This window comes from Callorhinchus milii, unplaced genomic scaffold, assembly GCF_018977255.1.
Source record: "Callorhinchus milii isolate IMCB2004 unplaced genomic scaffold, IMCB_Cmil_1.0 Scaffold5, whole genome shotgun sequence".
NCBI classification, from domain to species: Eukaryota; Metazoa; Chordata; class Chondrichthyes; order Chimaeriformes; family Callorhinchidae; genus Callorhinchus; species Callorhinchus milii.
In genome coordinates this window covers 46,120,387-46,142,106 of record NW_024704746.1, presented here as the reverse complement: position 1 = coordinate 46,142,106, position 21,720 = coordinate 46,120,387, and the positions used below count along the sequence as shown (strand labels likewise).

Here is a 21,720-nt window from a genome sequence, read left to right as displayed (position 1 = left end):
AGTCCAGGATTTAAATAGAATTCTGCCTGAATCCTTTTGGCACTAAACTACAGCGGAAGTGAGTGGTAAAAGCTAACTCCAAGAGCTTTGTGGTCAAGAGTTTACAAACTAAAAATATTAATTTCAGCAAAAGGTCTGCAAATAGAAATGTTTGGGGATAAAGCTCTTCAGTTGCCTTGAGTCATGCTAATAATAATGATAATAATCCTTGTATTTGATACAGTGCCTTATCACGTTGTCGGTAAATGCACTTCACAGCGATCATTAACTCCAGGATATTGCGCTAAAAAATAATCCTCTCATTTCAGTTCATCATCAATTCAGCTCCAGATTGGAGTTGTCGTTTTACAGTTAATTCTGCGCTTGTAGAAAGGCTTGGGCATTGAGGTGTGACTTCACATAGTGCCTTGCTGAATACCCCCAGCTTGCTCATCTAAATAATGAATTGAGTATTTAATTGTACAAGAAAATACTCCCCTTCTCCTGATTTCCTTCCCCTTTAAGCATCATGTTTTCACATTTTCAGTTGATTTTGCTTTTCAGAATTGAGGAAAGATGCCTGGAGCTGATGGCGCCATGATAAAAAATATTTTCTAAGTTGGCCATAAATTTTACACAATTCTAAGATGGTTTGCGACCTGCCTCAATACAGGTTTGAGACCTGAAGCTACATGTCAAGTTTCCCAATGACATCCATCTTGGCATCCCTTTTGTAATTTGGCTCTGTCAGATTGATTCTGCAGTGTCTGCTTGCAGTCGTGCTTTGTGCATTACTGTATCCAGTTACTGCCTCCCTCCCATACTAGTTCCTTGATGTCATAATTTCTGACATCATTCACTTTGACATCTCTTGGCAGAAGCTCGAGCACACACCTGTTCTTCTACGCTCCTGAGTTCCTGCTGGCCGTTTCTGTGAGCTCATGAATGCGATCCAGGTGTTAGTTGGTCATTTGGCCCATGATATACTGCAGGCTTCAGAGAACTCGTTTACAACAAAGGCCACACCTGCAAAAATGGGAGTTACCTATTCAATTTGGAAGTCATAAAAATCGAAGCAGGGCAATTTTTTTTATTTTTAATTCTGTATACTTTCTGGCTTTTCCAATTTAGAGTGTTTTATTCTTGCAGGCCTTTCCTTGATCATGTTGAGCATTCTCCTCTTTCCTACTTTTATCTTGCTATTGTCTGTCACCCCTCCCCCCTCCCCCAACGGCACCTTAATTATTGAATAAAATGAAATTAAATTCAGTATTTAGGTGCTTTCTCATGAACTCTCAGTTGAGGTTGATTGCCAGTTCATGTGCTTCCTAATGTTAGAAACGAGATGAGGAGGAAAAAACCAAGGCTGGCATTATTCATTTAACATCCAGAAAAGTACAGTTTCTAATAAATTATACCAAATCTACCATAAAGATTGGTTTGCACAAGTGACTTACAAAGGAATTGTTTTGATTATGGTTTGTGAAATCTAACAATTCTTTGGATTTGGAGAACTTAAAAATCATTCTTGCAGAACCAATCTATTACTTCCTTGGTATGAAAGAGCCAAAGTTAATTCTCTTGACCTGCACCCACCTAGGCGTGATTCATGCCTCATTCTTCCAGCCGTAATGCCATCTTTATTCTTTTCTTTCTGCGGCTTTCTTTTTTGGTGATTAATGTACATGTTCCTTTTGTAATTTTCTTCTTTGAAGTTTTTGGGTTTTCTTTTCCTGGTACTTTTTCACCTAAGCTCATGGAGTAGAGGAGGTGTATTGCAATATATTCAGTTGGTAAGCAGGATGTATTTGTATCTAAAACCACAGTCTTTCTTTCCACAGAAATTATCTGAAGTGTTCTGATGAGAAAGCCGTTGCCTATTGCTGTATGGTGCTGTTCAGCTGCCTCAGTGCTGAGCGAACAGACGATCTCCTGACTCACGACAGAGGAATTGAACTGGTTAAAACGGTTGTCAACATCTGCAGGACAGAACCTGAGCTCGACTGGGCGTATGTATTCTCTGAGAGACATTAACAACCTCTCGTCTATTTAGTTGAAGAGAAGATGCATAGAATTTTGAAGACTGTATGGATTATTTTCAATGCTGTCTCCAAAACGCCTTATACTATATTATTAATTTTGACCCAAGTTGAATAAATAATCAGGAATAAATACTTCCATAACTACTACAATAATAGAAACTTAAAAGTGAAAACTAAAAATATAATTTTTTTATATTTGCTGTGTTTATTGCCTCTTAAGATATTGTTACAAGACATTTATAAAATTGATCATTCACTTCGTGGCTGTTTGTGGGACAATGTGTCGAAATTGGCTGCTACAAATACACAGTCACTACACTTGAAGTGCGTTGAGACACTTGGTGATGTGGTAAGATGAGGTATCAAATGAAAAGATGATTATTATATATTACATATTCTGATAATGCGAGAATTTACATGCAAAGAAATTTCCATTTTCTCTTTTAAAATACCTTGCTATCTAAAAAAATTGCAATTAAAGAACAGTGACTTAATTTGGGCGACTTGGTAGAATGAATCTGTCATTCAATCTCCCCACAATTTGCCAAACAAAAATGTGCATTTAAATATATTTTTGAAACTGCCTCATGAAGCAGCACTCCTGTTACTCTTGACAGGATGAGTTGAGGATAGTTAATAATATAATAATAATCCTTGCATTTGATATAGCGCCTTATCATGTCTTCAAGACATCTCAAAGAGCTTCATAGCATATGCTGTAAAGTATAGTGACTGTGTATTTTGTGGGCGAAACGCGGCAGCTAATTGCGCACAGCAGTGTCCCACAAACAGTCATGGAGTGAGTGACCAAATTATTTTTTTTTGAAGGGATTATTACCCCCAGGAAAGCAACCCACCAACCGACTAGCAACCAGGTTCCTACTTAGATGGTCAATACTGAGGCTTCTCATTCCTTTCCATGATCTGTTTTTCTAGTCTCAACATGATGCAATGGTAAATGCAGTGGGGTTCATGATTGTGCACTTCATTTTGCCTGTCCCAAGGTCAATGGTACTGTGGTTAGACAGCTCATCACCAAACTCAATCGATTTAAGAACAAACAAAAAATGCATTTGAAGATCATCTTTGGAAGAAAGAAGATGAATGAAAATTGCATTTAAAAAATTCTTGTTACAAAGACAAGCCCTTTGGAACAAAGAATGCTAAGAGTGCAAGAATGCAGATGACACAAAAGCTTTAAAAGAATGAGGAAAATAATTTATAAATACAGCGTTCTTTGGCTAAATCTAATCCAGTAAAAAGAAATTATTTGACGGTTAGGATATTATATGACTATTTAGGCTTCTAATATTCGGTAATTAAAGTGTTCAGTTACCTTTCTTCCTTTTTCATAATTCGTCTTCTTTTGTGAAGCTAAACATAAAAAGTGTGTCTGTTCAGGAGTGCGCATTGTTGTCAAGGTGAAAGCTTGTCGAAGTACCCATTTGTGTAAGTTCAGGTACATTATTGAAGTGAATAATGACAGCAGGAAAGCTGAGGATAAAAATGACTTCTCCACACAGCCAGTTCTTTTTGTGTTCTGGAAGACTCTGATGCCATTTGGCACCGATGTGACCAGTATTTTTTTTTCCTGGACAATTTTCAACTCAGTTTCCTTAAAATGGTACAAAGCCTGTATTGTGCCAAGTCTGGATAACAGCCCAGTGCAAAATTATAGCACCACTTGGCTAGAAAATATAGTGGTAGAATATATGTAATAAGCTACTGTTTCAGTCATATTAAGGTATTATTATCTTTTTCAAATTGATGTGCATTTATCTAAATTATGGTATACACGGGCACAAAACATTCTTTTTTGAGTTTTTGTTTAAACATTGATGCATCAAAAAATTTGTTGTATCTATTACAGATTGTTATCTTCACACGGGTGTATGTTACTTTTTCCACTTATTTTACATAAAATCTAGCTGCTACTTGATTAATCTGATGGTAGTTGTGATTTTAAAATTCACCTTATTAAATAAACAGCTGTTATTGACGTAAGGGTAAGAACCATGTTGAACTTTGCACTCTTCTATAATGTACTTTGCTTCTTCTGTTGCCATCAAATTAATAGCAGAAGAAGAACAAAAATTTTTTTCCTTCTCACATATTAATTAGGATTAATTATGGTCAAGTATTAGGAGGACCTCCATGCTGGACATCTGATTTATTGTATGTCAGTTTAATATGGCCCCCAATGATTTGGCTGGCATGTCTGTCTCTGATTTCAATTGAATTGAATTTATATGTTTATATTATTTGGGATTAAAGTGCAAGGTCATTTTAGCACTTGCGAACACCCTTGCAACAGGGTTCACCAATGTGCAGGTAACATTTGGTAGCTTTCCTTTTGCTCACAGTTGCTGAGGCTAATTGTAATGACTAATTACCCGGCAGAGGCCGCTGAGCACAGTGCAGACCAGAGATCGCTTCAAAGACTTTCCCAGTTTGTGCTCGTGCTCAGAGATATACCAATGTCAGGAGTACTGATCGCTGCCCTACACCACAATCTTGTTGAGAAGCCAGTGGGAGTACTGATGAACTGTGAGGTGACCTCTGATTTTATAACAAACTGGTATTATGATCTTCACACGGGTGTATGTTACTTTTGTCGTGTTGACGAGAGATCATAAACTTAAACCTTTGTGGAATATTATCAAATCTGACTAATTCAAAAAAAAGTCTCAATCACTTCCACATATCTGCACAAAGCTGCACAGGTTCCGCTGTGAACCAAATATCCTTTTTTCCGTTCGGTCATCAACCATAATTATGATAGTATTGCCTCTTTGTGACCTGTTGGACCTCAGAGGGGTGTCATTTAAAAAGCGCTGCTTGAAGTTGATAAATAATATTTTCCAATATAAAGCTAACGAGAGATTTGTTTGTGACCCCTTCTTTCAGGTGTCTGCTTGTGACAGACCAGTTTCTGAAGTGTCCAGATGTAGTGGCTGCTGTGTACACTAAATTGAACAACCGAGAAAGGTAAGGGGAAAATAAGTTGCTTGGGTCAGGTCCACGCACATTGCCCATCAGCTGATGACAGATAGGAGATCGATGTCACTCAGTCTGTCTCATCCTGTCAGTCAAAGGCAAGGCCATCCCAACTGGTGATAGAGTAAGAATCTAAAGTGATGAATGTGAAAAATTATAATAAACTTGTAACTTTTGGGACATTGTGCAGTGTCTCTGCAACAGTTAAGTAAAGGGATATAACCCTGCACTAATAATATATTTATTCATATTTTTATTAGGTTCATATGTGGAACTGAATGTCCCACTGATAGTGACAAAAAAATCTTTGTGTGTCTGTGCACTGCATACCAGAAAGTTCTGATATTGGTCCAATGTGTATTATTCCACTGATGATTACACAAATTGAATCTGTTATGAGTACAATTTTCAGCTTAATATCACATTAAAGTATTTTGCATTGTGTTGCTGCGATATTTCCCAGAGGCAAAGTCAAGTCAAAGGTCAGTCTGATATCCATAATCTTTTTCCAAAGGATTACCTTGCTGGATCTGATAACTGCAAAGTTAAATGAGAAGATGCCAAGCTCTGTAACAGCCAGCACTGATGCGAGTGTGCCCATGAGGGTAGTACAATTTCTGGCAGAGTGCTTTAAGGAGAACTGCAAGGCGGTACTGGGGTTTGCATCTGCTATTGATGAGGAGGATGAGGTAAGTCGGTGGGAATGATTCCATTCATCAGTGTCGACATTTGCTGTCATCAAGATCTCATGCTGAAAATCAGGGGAGATTTAGTGGCATCATTTCATTTGTTCTGTGTTTATTTTTTGTAACCATTGTTTTGAGTTGCAAATAGAGGATTATTTTTTGGTGGTTCAATTTCAAAGACTACCTTCAGTGTTTGCAACAAACAACTATTTGTAAAATGCAAAAGTTTACCAGGATTTTTTTTGCTAGGTTTGCTATGAAGGCTCATTGTATCATTTTACTCTGATGAACATATTCACATTATATACATTCCAAATGTTAATATTTACATTGCTAATTCAAAGATTTGTGGTGGAGTATTTTTTCAAGTTATCCTGGTTTATGTTCCTCTCCTAAGCCAAATTCGAATAAATTGTCTGCTCATCTCATTATTCTTTATGAAACTTTACTGATGCAGCTGAGCGATGCTTATTTATTGCCTGCATTTTCAACCAATTCTACTTTGGAAAATGCTTTGAAAGATTAATTTTATGTGAAAAATACAAAATAATTATTATTATTAGAATGTGAAGAGAGAAAGCGCCTCATATATATATATATATGAGGCACACACATTTGCCAAACAATCTTCATCACCTGCTGTTGCTCTTGTTTGTAAAATATTTGTAGGTTAACCATCACTATCACGAGCTGTTACGTTTAAATAACAACAACAAACAATAACTTGCATTTATATAGCGTCTCTCACGCAGTCTAGCGTCCCAGACCGCTTGACAGTGGTGGTGTTAGACGCCGAGTCGGGGTGAAGGGGGAGTTGACCGTAGGCACGATCGAAGAGAAAGGTCTTCAGTTGCGATCTGAAGATGAGGAAGGAAGGGGCAAGGGGAGCATCAAATATGATTTAATTAGAATAATTTTAATAAAAGAGAGGAATTGCATCCTTAAATGCCAATAAACCGCTCCAATGAAGGGTGAAATTAAGCCGTCCTCCCAAAACTTACAAACTCCAACGATTATCTTTTGAATTGCTCAAAGATGTTAACACCCTGGATTCGTTTGTCTCTTCCACTATTTTGAATATCCCCTTTCATGTCATAAGACATGGAAGGAGATATTGTCCAAGCATTCTGAAATGGGGAGACTCCAGTTCATGTTGCAACTGGTGCAGATACATCATTTGCAAAACATAGGGAAGCACGCCAAAAAGATGTGTACAAGGTTCTTGTGTGGTGGCCACCTTGAAATTGAGAGCTTGTTTAATAACTGATAGTTCAGAAATGACAGCTCCTGTAAACTTACTGTTACAAAGCTATAGTAACACTCCAATTCTGCAAACTTGTTTCTTTTCTTATTCTGTTCTTACTGCCTTCCAGTTAGGGTAGAGAATGTATTTGTGCTGGCAAACCTAAATGCACCCACAGAACTCCGCCCACAGATACCTGACTGGAGAATTTGCAGTGATCAAAAAGATCTGATAAGCCAGTTCCCAACCTCTCAAGATCGTTTCTAAACTTTGAAAAGGTTTTTGCATGGGTGCAGTTGTGATCTATTGGTGGAGTATGAAGCAGTGTGAGATGATCTCCTCATGATGGTGTTGAACTAATGCCAGTTTGAGTACAAAGATTATGAAGAATGTACAGTAAAGAAACATGCCACTCGGCCGAACCAGGCCATGTCAGTGCTAATATTCCACACGAATCTTCACCCATTCCTTACACCCCTATGTGAAGGTCTAGTTTCCTCTTGAATACATCTGATTTAATCACTTCAGTTATACTCATTTTACATCTTACAATGCTGAAGGTGCTTTGCAGGAAGCCAAGCAGTGTTGTGTAACCGTGCTGAAAAGCTTTTTTTGCTTCTTTCAAAAATGGGTTCCAGATTTGTTACAACTTTCATTCAGGATCATTGGGGTCAGGGGGAGGGGAGGAAATGAAGCCAGGTAACAATGATGCAGAGCGAAAATAGTTTGAATTTTATAATGTTCTTTGAAGACAGGAAATAATTGATTCTTTGAGTTGGAAATAATCCTTTAAGTTGTGAGTTTCTATTTGGCAAGCTTTGTGCTTTGGCAGCTGCAGACTGGCATGGCTTGTCTGTTTTCCCCCATACTGATCAGGGTAACAGTGAGGAGGTCCATACATGCTTCAAGACATGAATGGAAATAGAGTCCTGTAGTGCATTGGTTAAAGCACTCACCTCGCAAACAAGAGAACGCGGCTTCGAACCCGGGCGGGGCGAAACCTTAGGCAAGTTTTCTTACTCCACTCGCCTCTATTTACCAAGTAGTAAGTAGGAACCCTACTTGTTAGTCAATGGAGGATCGCTTTCCGGGAGGCAATAATCCCTCAAAAAAATTGGGTCACGACTGTGGGACACTGCTGTGCACGATTGCCTGCCGCGTTTCACCCAAACAATATACAGTCAATTCATTTTACAGTATATTCTAAGAAGTCCTTTGAGACATCTCAACAACGTGATGAGGCTCTATATCAAATGCAAGGATTATTATGATACCGACTTGACCAGATACTCTGCAGACTGTGTCGTTGTGTCATCATTATTACCAATAACCTTGGCCGTTGTGTCTTAGAAAAACTGTAATGATGGCTTTTAATAACAATAATAATAATCCTTGCAAACTATTTATTGCTGGACAAACAGAGGTGTGTGGAGTAAGGAAACTTGCCTAACGTTTCGCGCTGCCTGGGAGTGAACCTGGGATATTGACAGCATGATGACTTCAGTGGTAGTGACAAGTTAAGCTAAGCTACAGGAGTTTTCTGTAGTCATTTCAGCCGCTTAAGAATACTAAAGTATATTGCTTTTGTTTTTAATTGGGACATATGGGAAATGTTTTCTTCAAAACATAGTTAACTGGACACGGACAGAAATTCAGTCACTGAATTTACGTGTGAAAATAGTCAAGTACTTTTGGTTTCAACTGGAATTAGAAAAAAAAATCCTTTTGGTGGGTCATGCTGCTGTGAGCTTGTTTTGATTTTGAAGTTACTGATCAATAATTCGGAGACTATATTTGATAAGCGGTTTAATAATATTTAATTGCGAAAATCTTCTCGTTTGGTGTTTGTGATTTGGTCCAGATGGGCTGGTTACTGCATCTCATTATTTTATTTTATTTTTAAGGGAGAGTATTTTGTCTGCCCTTAAAATATTCCAAAAAGTAATACATCTATTTGTCATTTGCACAGGAAGCACTCATTGTAATTCGGCTTCTTGATATTCTCTGTGAAACAACTTCCAACCATGATCAGTTCATTCATTTGCAGAACTCTCCTGGATTGGTGGAGACTGTTGTAGGTAAGTGCCAAAGTAAACTGGAAGTACAAGAGGGTTTATGAGAAATTAATTAAGCAGGGTTAGGTTTTTTTAAAGACAGGTAGAAACGGAGGAGAGAGGGACATCCAGATAATAGCTGATGTAGTAATTGAAGGCTCAGTCACCGAAGGTGGTACAGAGAGGACAGGGATGTGCAACAGGCTAGCTGAGCGGAGGGTTGAACAGAAGTGTGGGGTGGGAGAAGGAGGAGAAAGGATGCAGACTGAGGATGGAGCTCTGATGTACTCTGCTGGTGACCAATGCCGAGAATGGGAAGAGCAAGGGGAGCTTGGCAGAAAGTGGAGAGAAAGGTGGGAGTAAATGTCAGTGGCAACAATGCATCGCAGTACTTTGGACAGGGAGGACAGTTTGTGGGTGGGCCTGTAGTTAGAGAATTTGGAGGAATTGAAGGTTTCTTGAGAAGGAGGTGGTTTTGTAAAGTGGTTTTGAATGCGATGGGGGAATAGTGCTGGAAGAGAGGGACCAGTTGACTATATGCGCCATGGTCTTGAAGAATTCACTCCCAATACAGTGAAGTTCAGTGATATCAATTGATCTTGTGAGGATCAATTCATATCACTGAACACCAGTGCTTGTTCTAGTTATTCATAGTTTTCTTACGTAGCTCTGCTTCCAAGCCTTTTTTTTCCCCCAAAATTATTTATCCATGAGGGTTTCATTTGCTACTTGTACACACACTTCACAAAATTTGCACACTGTGGTTATACAATTCAAAGGGCTGCTGAGGTCAAAATCCAAAATGATTTAAAACTTTTTTTAAAAAAAGCATCCGACACAGCTGTCTCTTATTTAACTGTGAGGGCCACTTGGCATCAATTTATGGATACTTTTGTGCTATAGCACTGTGCCCGACAAAGAACTGAAGCAACTATATTGAGACTGCCAATTAATTTAAGACTTGCATTCCGTCATTTAGGACTGGGTTCAAAATCAAATCCCAGAAGTGAGAAGCATCTGCTTCACCTCCCTTATCCCAGCCCCTTAATCTCAGCCCACTTAACTTTCATGATACTGTACCAACGCATAATGAATGCTTTTTATGGTCAGTGTAACTTTAGGAATAATTGTAAAACATTTTGTTCAAAATGGATTATACCACTTGCAGGGAGGTGGAAATTGTCACAATTTTATCGTTTTCATTCTTCCTTCGCTTCTGTCTGTTGCAGAACTTTTGCGTCGGACGCACCTTGCAGGAAAGCAAAATAGGAACATCTTCAGTGCATCCCAGTCGTCAGCAGTCACAGACACCATCACTCATCCTGCTATGGGCTTTAAAGCCCATTTGATCCGTCTTATAGGAAATCTTTGTTATGGTAACAAGACAAATCAAGACAAGGTGAGAAACTTAACTAAGAAGTTTTTGGCAAAGCTGTTTTTAGTATTGTGAGTAAAAAGAGGCCACACATTGATATTTTGGAAGAATAGTATTTTAATATTTGCTGCAGAAATGAGACTCTTGCAATTGAATACAACCGGTGCTATTGATTTGCAGTCAAGGCAGTGAAAGTACAATATTCAATATGCAAGAGTTCCAATTATTTACCAGCTATTTATAAATTCATAAATCTTTTCAACTTTGGTGAAATCTGCTTTGTAATATGAACCTTTTTCCCCCAAAAAATATATTTGGCAATAGTTACAGTACTTTCACAAGTGTTAGAACAAAATTACCTGAAGATAATCACTCAGTTCCAACACATGAAAATGACCCAGTTATGGATCCATCTTGTTGACTGGCTGGTTGCAATTGGATAAAACTGTATCAAGCCATTATCTTTATCACTACCCTCCCCAACAGGATTTGGTGGCCTTTGAATGCAGATAACCAAAAAACACAGTATGATCCTCTTAAGAGTGTTCTGTTTAAACAATTAAAAATTGATCCTATCGAAAGCCTCTGTACAGACTTCATTGCCTGGTGCTATTTCAAATAATGAGCATTTTGTTTGCATTTAGTATCTTTGGTTTGCAGGACAGATGGTCCTGAAGGAAAGTTAATTGCCTTGGTGGCAATCTCTTCTTAGCAAGAGTGAGATTTAAACTAATTGGTCCAGTTTACAAGATGCTATAATAAAATTACAAACTGTAATCTGGACCAAGTGATGAGTAATGCACGGTTTTATATCCAGTAGCCGTAGATTAGTGGCTGATAACCTTCACTGAGTGGTACCAGTTCAATACTGTATCTTGAAAGCTAATGAGTAGTGACTTCATATCTGTTACCAAACAGTCTTGCATTTGTAAGTGAACAGTGATTAAAAGAACGAAGACTGTATTTACCATCCAGCATTGTGGCTGAATATCCATGAATAAATAAAGGATGTTTGGATCTGATAGTGTATTATTACCAGGGAATGCCAACATTTACATGAAGGGTTTTTACACCAGTAAGACCACCCAGCTAGTTGCAAACTATCTGCTGCAATATTCTACTGCGCTGGGATAGGCAGAGCTGTGATGTGCTCTGACTTCTAGGCAAAACAGCAGTGGTCTTGTGGTACTGCTGGCCTGTTCACACTTTCCTCGGAGAGCGGCCAGGAAGAAGTCACAACTTGGAAACAGCAATTATTTCTGATTCACCTGAATTATTTAAGGTTTTTTACTAAGTGCAATTTCTATTATTATTATTTTTAAAACTCCAAAATGTGCCTGGATGTTGGCTGGGAGCTTACTCAGCCTGCAGCCAAGTGAAATTTAACCTGACAGTGCTCGATGGCTCCTAAAATCTGAAATTGCTCCTTTTTCTGGTGCTGGCATGCCTTGGTTCAATGAAAGGGAAATTTGGCAAAGGGGGAAAAAATGTTGCCTGTACTTCCAGGCACCAATGGACAATGATCACTGTTTTGTTACCCCCTGATCCCACTGATTACTGTGCCATTGATTGTTGATACCCCTGTAGAATATTATCCTATAACTATTATTTGCCAGTGAATAATAAAAACATTTTTCACTCTTGATGCCAATCATATTGAAAACTTTGTTTTGACAATGTAATAAAAGGCATTTTCATGCACCGCGATGCTCAACACAATTCACAATATTTATGGATTGCTTTCTGATTAACAAAAAAAAACCACAAGACAGACCTTGGGTGGTCAGATGATTTGTAATCTAGTGATGACATTTGTTTCAGGTTAGCTTGGTTAGCAGTTTGGTATGTATTCTTGGTGCCTTATTTTTTCAAGACAGAAAAAGGACCGGGTGCACTATAAAACGATTTAGAAATAGAGAACAGCAAGGTGGAAAAGGGGACGTCCTCAGGAAAGAGGCGGGGATCCAAAATAACCAAAATAAAGATGTTGTCATGACAGGAGCAACTTGGTAAAAAATAGAACAGCTTGAAACAAGTGAGTGTCTGCTGGCAGACTTAGTAGGAGAGGGTTGAGGTGCAACAGCAACTTGCTTTTACAACAACTTGTGTTGATATAGGACCCCTGACACAGTGTCCAGAGCACTTGACTGTGGCAGAGCGTGATGCTGAGGGGAGAGATGATCGTAGGCATGGTCGAAAAAGGAGGGCTTCATCCTTGATGCAGATGGGGAAGGATGGGACAAAGTGGAGGGATTGAGGGAGAGCTCCAGAATTTCGGGGCATGCGGCCAGTAATGGTGGAAAGGAGAGCACGAGGGACAAGCAGGAGGCCAGAGCCAGTCGAGTAGAGGCAGCGGGTAATGCATTGGGTCTTAGATTTAGGCAACTGCCAGGGCATGAAGAGTTTTAAAGACCAGAGTAAGGATCGTGTGAGGATCACTAGGCACATGCAGTCATGTTGCAAGACCTTTCTAGCAGTGCCACTTGTGATTCATAAAGCGTTACTGTAAATCTCATGAAAAGGTCTTCTGCATAACACGTCCCTTGTTATAACATGTTGCTGTATGGCTCCTGAGCCCAGCATTCTAGAGGGGGGAGGGGCGACTGTTTCAAAAGAAAATCTGGACGAGATATAACTTGCTTCAGCCTTCGATTCCATGCTAACTATAATTGGAATGAGAAATGCACTGGATGCTTGAATTCATAAATCAAATTGGTGTGAGTGTTTTGGGATTATGTGACTGTTTGAACTAGGTTTTCTAGTGTAGGCAAGTGAGACAACAGTGCAGTGATTTGAAACAAAACTGTAATGCTTTTTTAGTTAAATATTTAGCCCCAAATTACAGTCAATTCATTTTACAGTATATTCTGTGAAGCCTGTTGAGACTTCTCAGAGACCTGATAAGGCACTATATCAAATGCAAGTATTATCATTATTATTACTATAAACCACGCTACAAATTACAAGTTAATGTTCTGAAGTAAATTCCGCAACAATAACACATTTAATCGGTTTAGGCCTTCCATGTCAAGATAAAATTGGAGACAAAATGGATAGAAATCCTACCTGGGTCTTGATTTACTCTATTTCCTTAATAGTTCAGAATGTTCAGAATTTGGCGCATTCTTAAATACAAGGTTAATTTTGAAACCGATTTTCTTTTAAGATCTATGGAAAACAAGTGTGAAACGTAAGACAAATATCAACACTTTGCCAAATTCTGCACATGTCGAAATACAAATAAAATTGCATAAATCTTGATCTAGATGGAATTTCTCCACAAATCTATGTTACGATGATATATGTGTGAGTCCTTGTTTAAATTCTCAGTATACAAAATCCTTTTTGCACCCTTTTCCTGTGTAGGTGATTCCACAAGATATTGTGAGTTGAAAAGGAGGTGATAGGAGAGTTGAAAAGAGTGAATAATATTCAGACTTTATACTCTAGGCTGATATTCCAGTGCAGTGTTGAGGACGTACTGTTTTGCCAGTATCCTGGCCAACAATCCCCCAGGTAAAATTGGTCATTTTCATCTCAAGGCTGTTTTGTGGGTCACTGGTGTATGCAAAGTGGCTACCACATTCACCTACAAAATACACAATTAACTGCACTCTTTAGTAAATCCTGTAAAGTGTTTTAAGATATTTCAGTGACATACAAGGTGCAATATCAAGTGCAAGGATAATTATTGTAGATTATAATATGATCACGGGACCAGCCCTTTGAAAAAGTCGGAGAGAAGAAGGGGGCAGCTTAGATTAATGTCACATTGTTAAAGCAATGAAAAAGATTAAAAAGTGTGAACTGATTTATTACAGGAGATGTTTTTAATATTGTGCCTGTGACAGGCTCATTTAATGCAGAGAAGCCCACGTTTGATTTATATTGCTGTGGTGTGGGCATTGGAGCACATGTTCAGCACCATTTAGTAGGAGGTTGCAGGTTTTTATCTACACTCAACTCCAGTCTAAGGCATCGCAGTCAGAAAGTGCAACAATCTCCGTTGTATATGAATATTCTGTCACTCAACTTAACCAGAAGTTGGGTTTCTGAATTCAACTGGAAAACCCTAGAAAATCTAATTGACCGAGTATTTTAATTGTATGAGTATTTTTCTAACTCTCTTAACAAGCGTTGCTTGCACATATCTTTTGATCTTTAGAATCTCATTGCTTGTTTGGTCGGCATGATTGGGGCTATTTGTTTGGTTTGTAATTGTTCCTTTTCCTGTGTTATCTGGAGTACAATAGAGTACCAAAAAGCTTATTGGCCCATGGGACAAGCTTTTAGAAAATTACCAATAAAATTGATTTTGGAAAAACATCACTGTTATTGAACATCTGATTTGAATTAATAGATTCATTGAAACATTTGTAAAAGATAAAATTACCAACAGATGTAGGTTAAAGTGAGAATAATCTCATGTTAATTCTAAAAATGACAAGAAGGATTGTTGCTGTTTTGGGGTCCAGTAAAATAATCTTAAATATGTAAAATGGTGCTCTGCTTTGTGCAGACCTTTGTGGGTCGTTGGACATTGCCAGAAATCATATTGAAACATGTTGCTATTGTAGCACGAAACACAGCATCCTGTTTGTTAATCTGTATTTCTTGGAAGCTCTGTACTCATGGTATCTATTAAGATGAGTGAAAAATACCAAGCTGGGAAATTCTACTGAGCTGTGTAGAAATTGAGAGGCTCAATCTGACAGTGAAAGCATCAAAGACTAGAAAGGATTCCATCCATCAGTAAAATGATATGGAAACATGACTCTTTAATGCAATATTTCATATCTACAAAATATATTTCTCTCTACCAACCTCCCCCAAAAGCATGTGATTGTAGTGGGAGATTTACTTCAACAACAATAATAAAATTTCACTTGTATAGCACTTTTCACGTCGGGAGCACATCCCAAAGCTCAGAAGGTGCTGTGAACTAAATTTTCTTTGCTAGGTTTTTTAAGTTACTGTGGGTAGAGAGGTAGGTTGGCACTGTATGAATAGAGAGCGAGAGAGAGAAGGGCTGGAAAATGTGAGGGATCGAGACTAGACAACTGGTGCCCGTATTCTAATCAGCAAAAAATTCAACCAAGGTCTTTCCTGCAGTCTTCCACTTCCGTTAAGGTGCACAAATCAATTGCCAATGATCCCAGTCAGAGCACTAAGGTTGGCCAACTGCTGTTTCCTCCGTTGAAAGAACCACAATGCAAATATGGTGACAATAAACTAAAGATAGATTATAGCATCGTTTGGTAAGTACGTGGATGTTGTAAGGATTCTTGCGACTTGAACCTTGCTAGGTTATTCACCACTTTGTGTTTAGTGTTTTAGTGTCATGTTACACTTGACATGCAGTTTCACAGCCAATTGGGTTTATGTTCAGGTAATGGCAGTTATGCTGTTGGAATTGCAAAAACTATTGGCAAAATCCACTGTGATTTTGCATGGAAAATCTTTAATTGTGCTATTGTTTATTCTTACCGTGTATGCTTTTTAAACCAGGATGTTTTGAGGTTGAGTGTTCACTCACATCTGATACAAGGCCTGTTTCTGTGAGCAGAGGAATGGGTTGGCATTCTTTGGAGAAAGAGAGAAATTGTGTGGGGAAGGAGGGATAGAAGGACTGGCTGACACTGTGTTGTACCATTGAAACATTTGGTAACTCCCAATGGAGCAGTTTTTGGTTAATACTACACATTATAATTTTTATGAATGACCTGATTTCATATCCACTTCATATAGTAGAGAAGCTGAAATCCAGACTAATTGGTAGGGTCCCCACTATATCTGCGGATAATTTGTCATGGGGTAGGGGTGAGAGGAAAGTCTCCTCTTGTTCACTGATACTGCAGTTCCTTAGTGTCCAGTTCCCACACCCCCACCATGCTATCCAGTCTCAGATGAGGCAACTGAAACAGATCAGGGATCCAACTTCTGGGTATATGGCCCAGTGTCTTATTAACTGAGCTATTGAGTGAGCTGTTACATATCATATATTTTAGAATGCAAAGTCAATATGAATATTTGCTGTTTGGAGAACTCGATCTGAAAAATATGCTTGGAAATATGTATTGTGTCTGTATTGAAATGTAGTCACAAAAGTGAGATCTGCAAAAGGGTTCACAGAAGGTGAATCTTGCAGATGACTCAGGGACTACTGGAACTCTGTTCAGATACCGGTCTCATTTCTGACTTTAGTAAGAACAGGTACTGTTAAATTAATAATCGTACCGATAAGTTGTGAAACCAACTAATTGGAAACTCCTTAACCTTTAACCTTTATGGATTATCTTTGTACACAGCCTTATTCTTATTCATTTTGCAGAGTTTTTAGTGCCAGCAGAGTTCAAGAAAAATGGAACTGTATAATTTTGCTAGTCCCAGGAGTATTCATGTTAACAAATTAAGATGTCATGGCAACAGCTAAATGTGTATGGTAACATCTGGATTCACAATGCTGCTGGTGGTCATTTTATTTTTCAATATACTGACAAGAGTTTCTTTGTACATTGAGGAGTGCTCATAATTTGAAGATTCCTTCTCTATGTTGAAATGTGATTTACTTGAGGGCATTTTGGTCGTTTATCTTAAAGCTTCATCAGGTGCTTTTAAATTTAAATCAGCAAATTGGAGAGTAACTCGTTTATTCATGAGATTGTGTCATTGCATTCCTGAGAGTTGTGGACATCGTGGTGGTTTGGGTGGGTGTTTTCCATTTCCTGAGTAATTTACTACTGTTTATCTTGGTTAGAAATATTGCTTTTCTAAAAATAAAATCTGGTGATTTAAATGTATAATATTTAGCAGTTGCTTTGACAGCGTGAGCACCATTCTAAAATGATTAGACCTGTTGACATCCATCACTGAGTTCATCTTATCTTTTGTGGATTGGTGGTCATCTAATTCCAATCCACTACTTACACTATTTACACTGCTTGTTTGTCTCCAGAGGCAGCAAGGAGTATGATGGGCAGGCTTCATATTTGCCAAGATTTAGCTCTGACTGTCTCCTGTGGCTTCCATGTAAAGGAGCTCCAACTCAATGCTACAATATTAGGGTAAGACTGGGTGGATCTGTCCGCTGGGCATGATGTTATTGCATGAATATTGTCATGATAATAATAATCCTGGCATCTGATATAGTGCCTTATCACGTCTTTGAGACGTCTCAAATGCTTTACAGAATATACAGTACTGTAAAGTGAATTGACTGTATATTTTGTAGGCGAAACGCAGCAGCCAGTTGCTCACAGCAGTGTCCCACAAACAGTCGTGGATTGAATTGACAAATTTATTGTTTTTTTTAAAGGAATTATTATATGCCAATCGACTAACAACCAGGTTCCTGCTGGGTAAACAGAAGCATGTGAAGTAAGAAAACTTGCCCAACATTTTGCCCTGCCAGGAATTGAACCCATGTCTCACTTGCAGAGTCCAGTGGTTAGAGCACTTGCCTCACAAATGAGAGACCCGGGTTCGATTCCCGGCAGGGCGAAACCTTGGGCAAGTTTTTTTACTCCACACGCCTGATAATAATCCCTCAACAAAAAAACAATAATCCATGACTGTTTGTGGGACTGCTGTGCGTAATTTGTTTGCCGCGTTTCGCCTACAAGTATATACTCAATTCACTTTACAGCATATTCTGTGAAGCACTTTGAGACGTCTAGAAGACGTGAAAAATGCTATATCAAATGCAATGATTATTATTATTATTTATTATTTGCAAGGTGAGTGCTCTAATCACTGAGCTATAGGACTCCATGATATTCATTTTTTTGATCAGCCAGGTGTCTTGATTCAAGCAGAAACCCAATACCATGTTTAAGACCATCCAAACCAAACAGAGTTCCATGCATCCCACCTATACATGGAAATTCCAGAGATATTTGTTGGAATGGAATGCACATATCTGTCCCTGGAAGGACTCATCCTGCTTTCCTAATTCCAGAGACTATAAGGGTGCAGGTTGGTAACAGCCACGTACTGCTTGAGCAAAAACCGCATAGCTTCCCATTGAAAACACTTTCTGGCAAGATTTCCTGCTGCTTCTTCAGCTTGGATAAGATATCTCTGCAGCTGAATGTGGACAAGACAGAAGCCATACACCTTGGCTCCAGTCAGCGTCTTCACTCCTGCGGATCTGAACTCCTCAGCCTCCCTGGGCTCTCCCTCACACTCACCAAAACACTGTGCAATCAGATATCCGGTTTTACCCCCAGCTGTCCTTTCTCCCCCACATCTGGTCCCTGACTAGGACCGCCTTCCTCCACCTCCGCCACATTGGCCGGCTCTGACCATACCTTATCCCAAATGCAGCCAAAATCCCTGTGCATGCGTTTGTCACCTCCCGCCTGGATTACTCAAAGGCACTCCTCGCCGGTCTCCCCAGTTCCACTATTCAAAAAATCCAGCTCATTTAGAACTCTGCTGCCCGTATACTGACCCGGACCAAACTTGGTACCCCCATCTCACCAGTTCAAGCCTTTCAAGTACAAATAAAAATGTCAGACGAAAGAGAAGGCCGATTAAATGAAACTGGAAGTAGCGACAGATGTCACACACCCTTCTAGAGAGATATATTTATACTAATAAAGACAAAATGTCTGTCTGTGTGTATGACTAACCGATTGACGTAGAGACATGATTTATACCTCATTGAAAAGGTCTTGCATGGGGGAGTGTCATGGGCATTTTTTTTTCAGGAATCTCCTATCATGACCTAAACAAGCTCATCATACATGTATGGACTCCAACAAGGAGTCCTCCCAACAGGAGCCCTCCCACAAAAGTCCTCACCAAAGGATATATGTGCAAATATGTAAACAAGAGATACTAACGAGTTCACAAACGACATTCTCTATCTGTGACCCTCTGTCTCCTCGCCCCCCTGGATCTCTGCCGCGTTCAACACAGTCAACCACGCCATCCTCCTCCATCGGCTCTCCTCCCACATCTACCTTAGAGGGACCGCACTCACATGGTTCAAGTCCTACTTAACTAACTACCTCCATTTCATCTCAGCAAATAGGTTTCTCCTCCCGTCCCTTCCGGTCACCTGTGGGGTAATCCCAGGGTTCCATCCTTGGCCCTCTTCTGTTCTTTATCTAGATGCTCCCTCTGGGTGATGTCATTCGCAGACACGGGGTAAACTTCCACATGTATACGGATGACAAACAAATCTACTTTGCCTCTTCCAGTACCAACTCCAGGTCCCCCGATGTTCTATTAGTTTGTCTGGCAGACGTCAAGGACTGCATGAGTGTAAACTTCCTGCAGCCATACTCCTTGACTCCCGTCAACGTCTTCACTCCTGTGGATCTAAACTCCTCAACTTCCCTGGGCTGTCCCTCAGACTCACCGAACCAGTGTGCAACCTAGGCGTCTGGTTTGAACCCCAGCTGTCCGTCCTCCTCCACATCCCGTCCCTGACCAGGACCGCCTTCTTCCATCTACGCCACATTGCCCGCCCTCAACCATACCTAACCCGAAATGCTGCCAAAACCCTCGTGCATGCGTTTGTCGCATCCCGCTTGGATTACTCCAACGCACCTTGCCGGTCTCCCCAGCTCCACTATTCAAAAGATTCAGCTCATTCAAAACTCTACCGCCCGCATACTGACCCGGACCAAACTCTGTGCCTACACCTGGCCAGGCTTCACTGGCTCCCCATCACCGAATGGATCGATTTCAAAATACTCACTCTAGTGTTCAAATCCATTCATTCCCTGGTACCTCCCTACCTCTCCGACCTCCTCACTCCCCAATCCACCACCCGGCGCCTCCGCTCAACTGGCACTGGCCTCCTGCTTGTCCCTCGCACCCTCCACCCCACCATCGGAGGTCGCGCTTTCAGCCACTACGCACCAAAACTCTGGAACACTCTCCCTCAATCCCTCCATCTTGCCCCCTCCCCTTTTTGAAGTCCCACCGGAAAATGTTCCTCTTCAACCGTGCTTACAGCCACCTCCCTACGGCCACCCTCGGCTCGGAGTCAGGCTCCGCCACTGTTAAGCGCTCTGAGATGCTATCCTCGTGGAGGGCACTATATAAGTGCAAGTTGTTGTTGTAAATAAAAATGCCAGACGAAAGAGAGAAGGCCGATTAAATGAAAATGGTTGCAAGCGTAGCTGCAACAGGTACAGCTAGTACTACATAAATTCACTGTTTGGAGAGTGTGTGTTACCAAAGCGTGCCTATATTTATAAAGTATGCAGTTGTGAAGCAACTTTAGGAACTTCAATATGCTAGAAAAAAAACTATGCAAAGACAATAAAATGTGAATATGATATGATTGACCTGGAGGAGTCACTAGTTGAATGAAGACCCCCAATTAACATGAGACTCAGAACTCCTGGATTTTTTCTGGTCATGTATAATATCCCACTGGTTATTTAGTACTGTTTACACTGCAGGAAGCTGCCAGAGGTGGTAACTGTTTACTTGCTCACATATTGCTCCATGAAATTCACATTTCTAACAAGATTCAGTGACTAAAAATGGAACTGTTCTATGTGGCTGGAACTTAGGGAAGAACGGTTGCATATCAAGAGTTATTGCTGTTACAAGTCAGAATCATCTTGGACCAAATCTTAATGGCTAACCAAGCCACCTAGTGTACTGTGTTATTAATGATGCTGCTGCTAAGTCATGTCCTGTTGATACAGATGTGTGTGCCCACATGTGCTTCGGTAGAAGCTGAGATTGTGTCCAGCTCTACCACGTGCATTGAATACTGTTGCAGTTCTGTGGTTTTATCACTGGAGGGTGCTGTAGAAGATGATTAAAATTCTTGACTTTTGTGTTGAAATACCTCAGAATTCAGGGCATTTGCTGAATCTAGCAGATGTTAAGAATGCCCGCAAGGAAGAAAAGAGAGAACTATTTGAGAGATGATTACTTATTGCAAAATAAAAAAAACTTTATTTTGCCACTCAAATAAAAGCAAAGTGTCAGTCAGAAAGAGCACAGCAGGCACAGCACTGAAATATTTTCTCAGCACAGGGGCAATTTTATATATATCAAATTACTGTAGAAGCAAATCATTCATGTAATGACCATTTTTTAACAGGAGAACATTTTATAAAGATGAAAAAAATATTGTGTAAAACAGCTAGTTAACTTTCTGAAAAATCATGATTATCTTTGCATTTCTACAGAGTGCCTGTCACGGACTGCATATTTAACTATAGACTGCATTTAGAAGCAGGCCAGAACACCCAGTATCATTTTTTATGATTGCTGTAACTTGACACAAATTCCAAATCTAATTTCAATGCTAATATGTTTTGGAATAATATGTTTGTGGTGTTATGGGGTGCTTCATTGAGCATCCGAT

General features: G+C 39.6%; 1 protein-coding gene across 3 annotated transcripts in view; it reads left to right on the top strand.

The window, feature by feature from the left end:
* atxn10 (ataxin 10) overlaps nt 1-21,720 on the top strand; it is a 121,538-nt gene that overhangs the window by 27,331 nt on the left and 72,487 nt on the right. For all 3 annotated transcript variants that reach the window (XM_007894691.2, XM_007894692.2, XM_042335622.1), the window contains exons 5-9: nt 1,821-1,988; nt 4,929-5,009; nt 5,533-5,707; nt 8,917-9,025; nt 10,231-10,400. In XM_007894691.2, the coding sequence (XP_007892882.1) occupies nt 1,821-1,988; nt 4,929-5,009; nt 5,533-5,707; nt 8,917-9,025; nt 10,231-10,400 (703 nt within the window). The remainder of the gene's footprint in view (nt 1-1,820; nt 1,989-4,928; nt 5,010-5,532; nt 5,708-8,916; nt 9,026-10,230; nt 10,401-21,720) is intronic.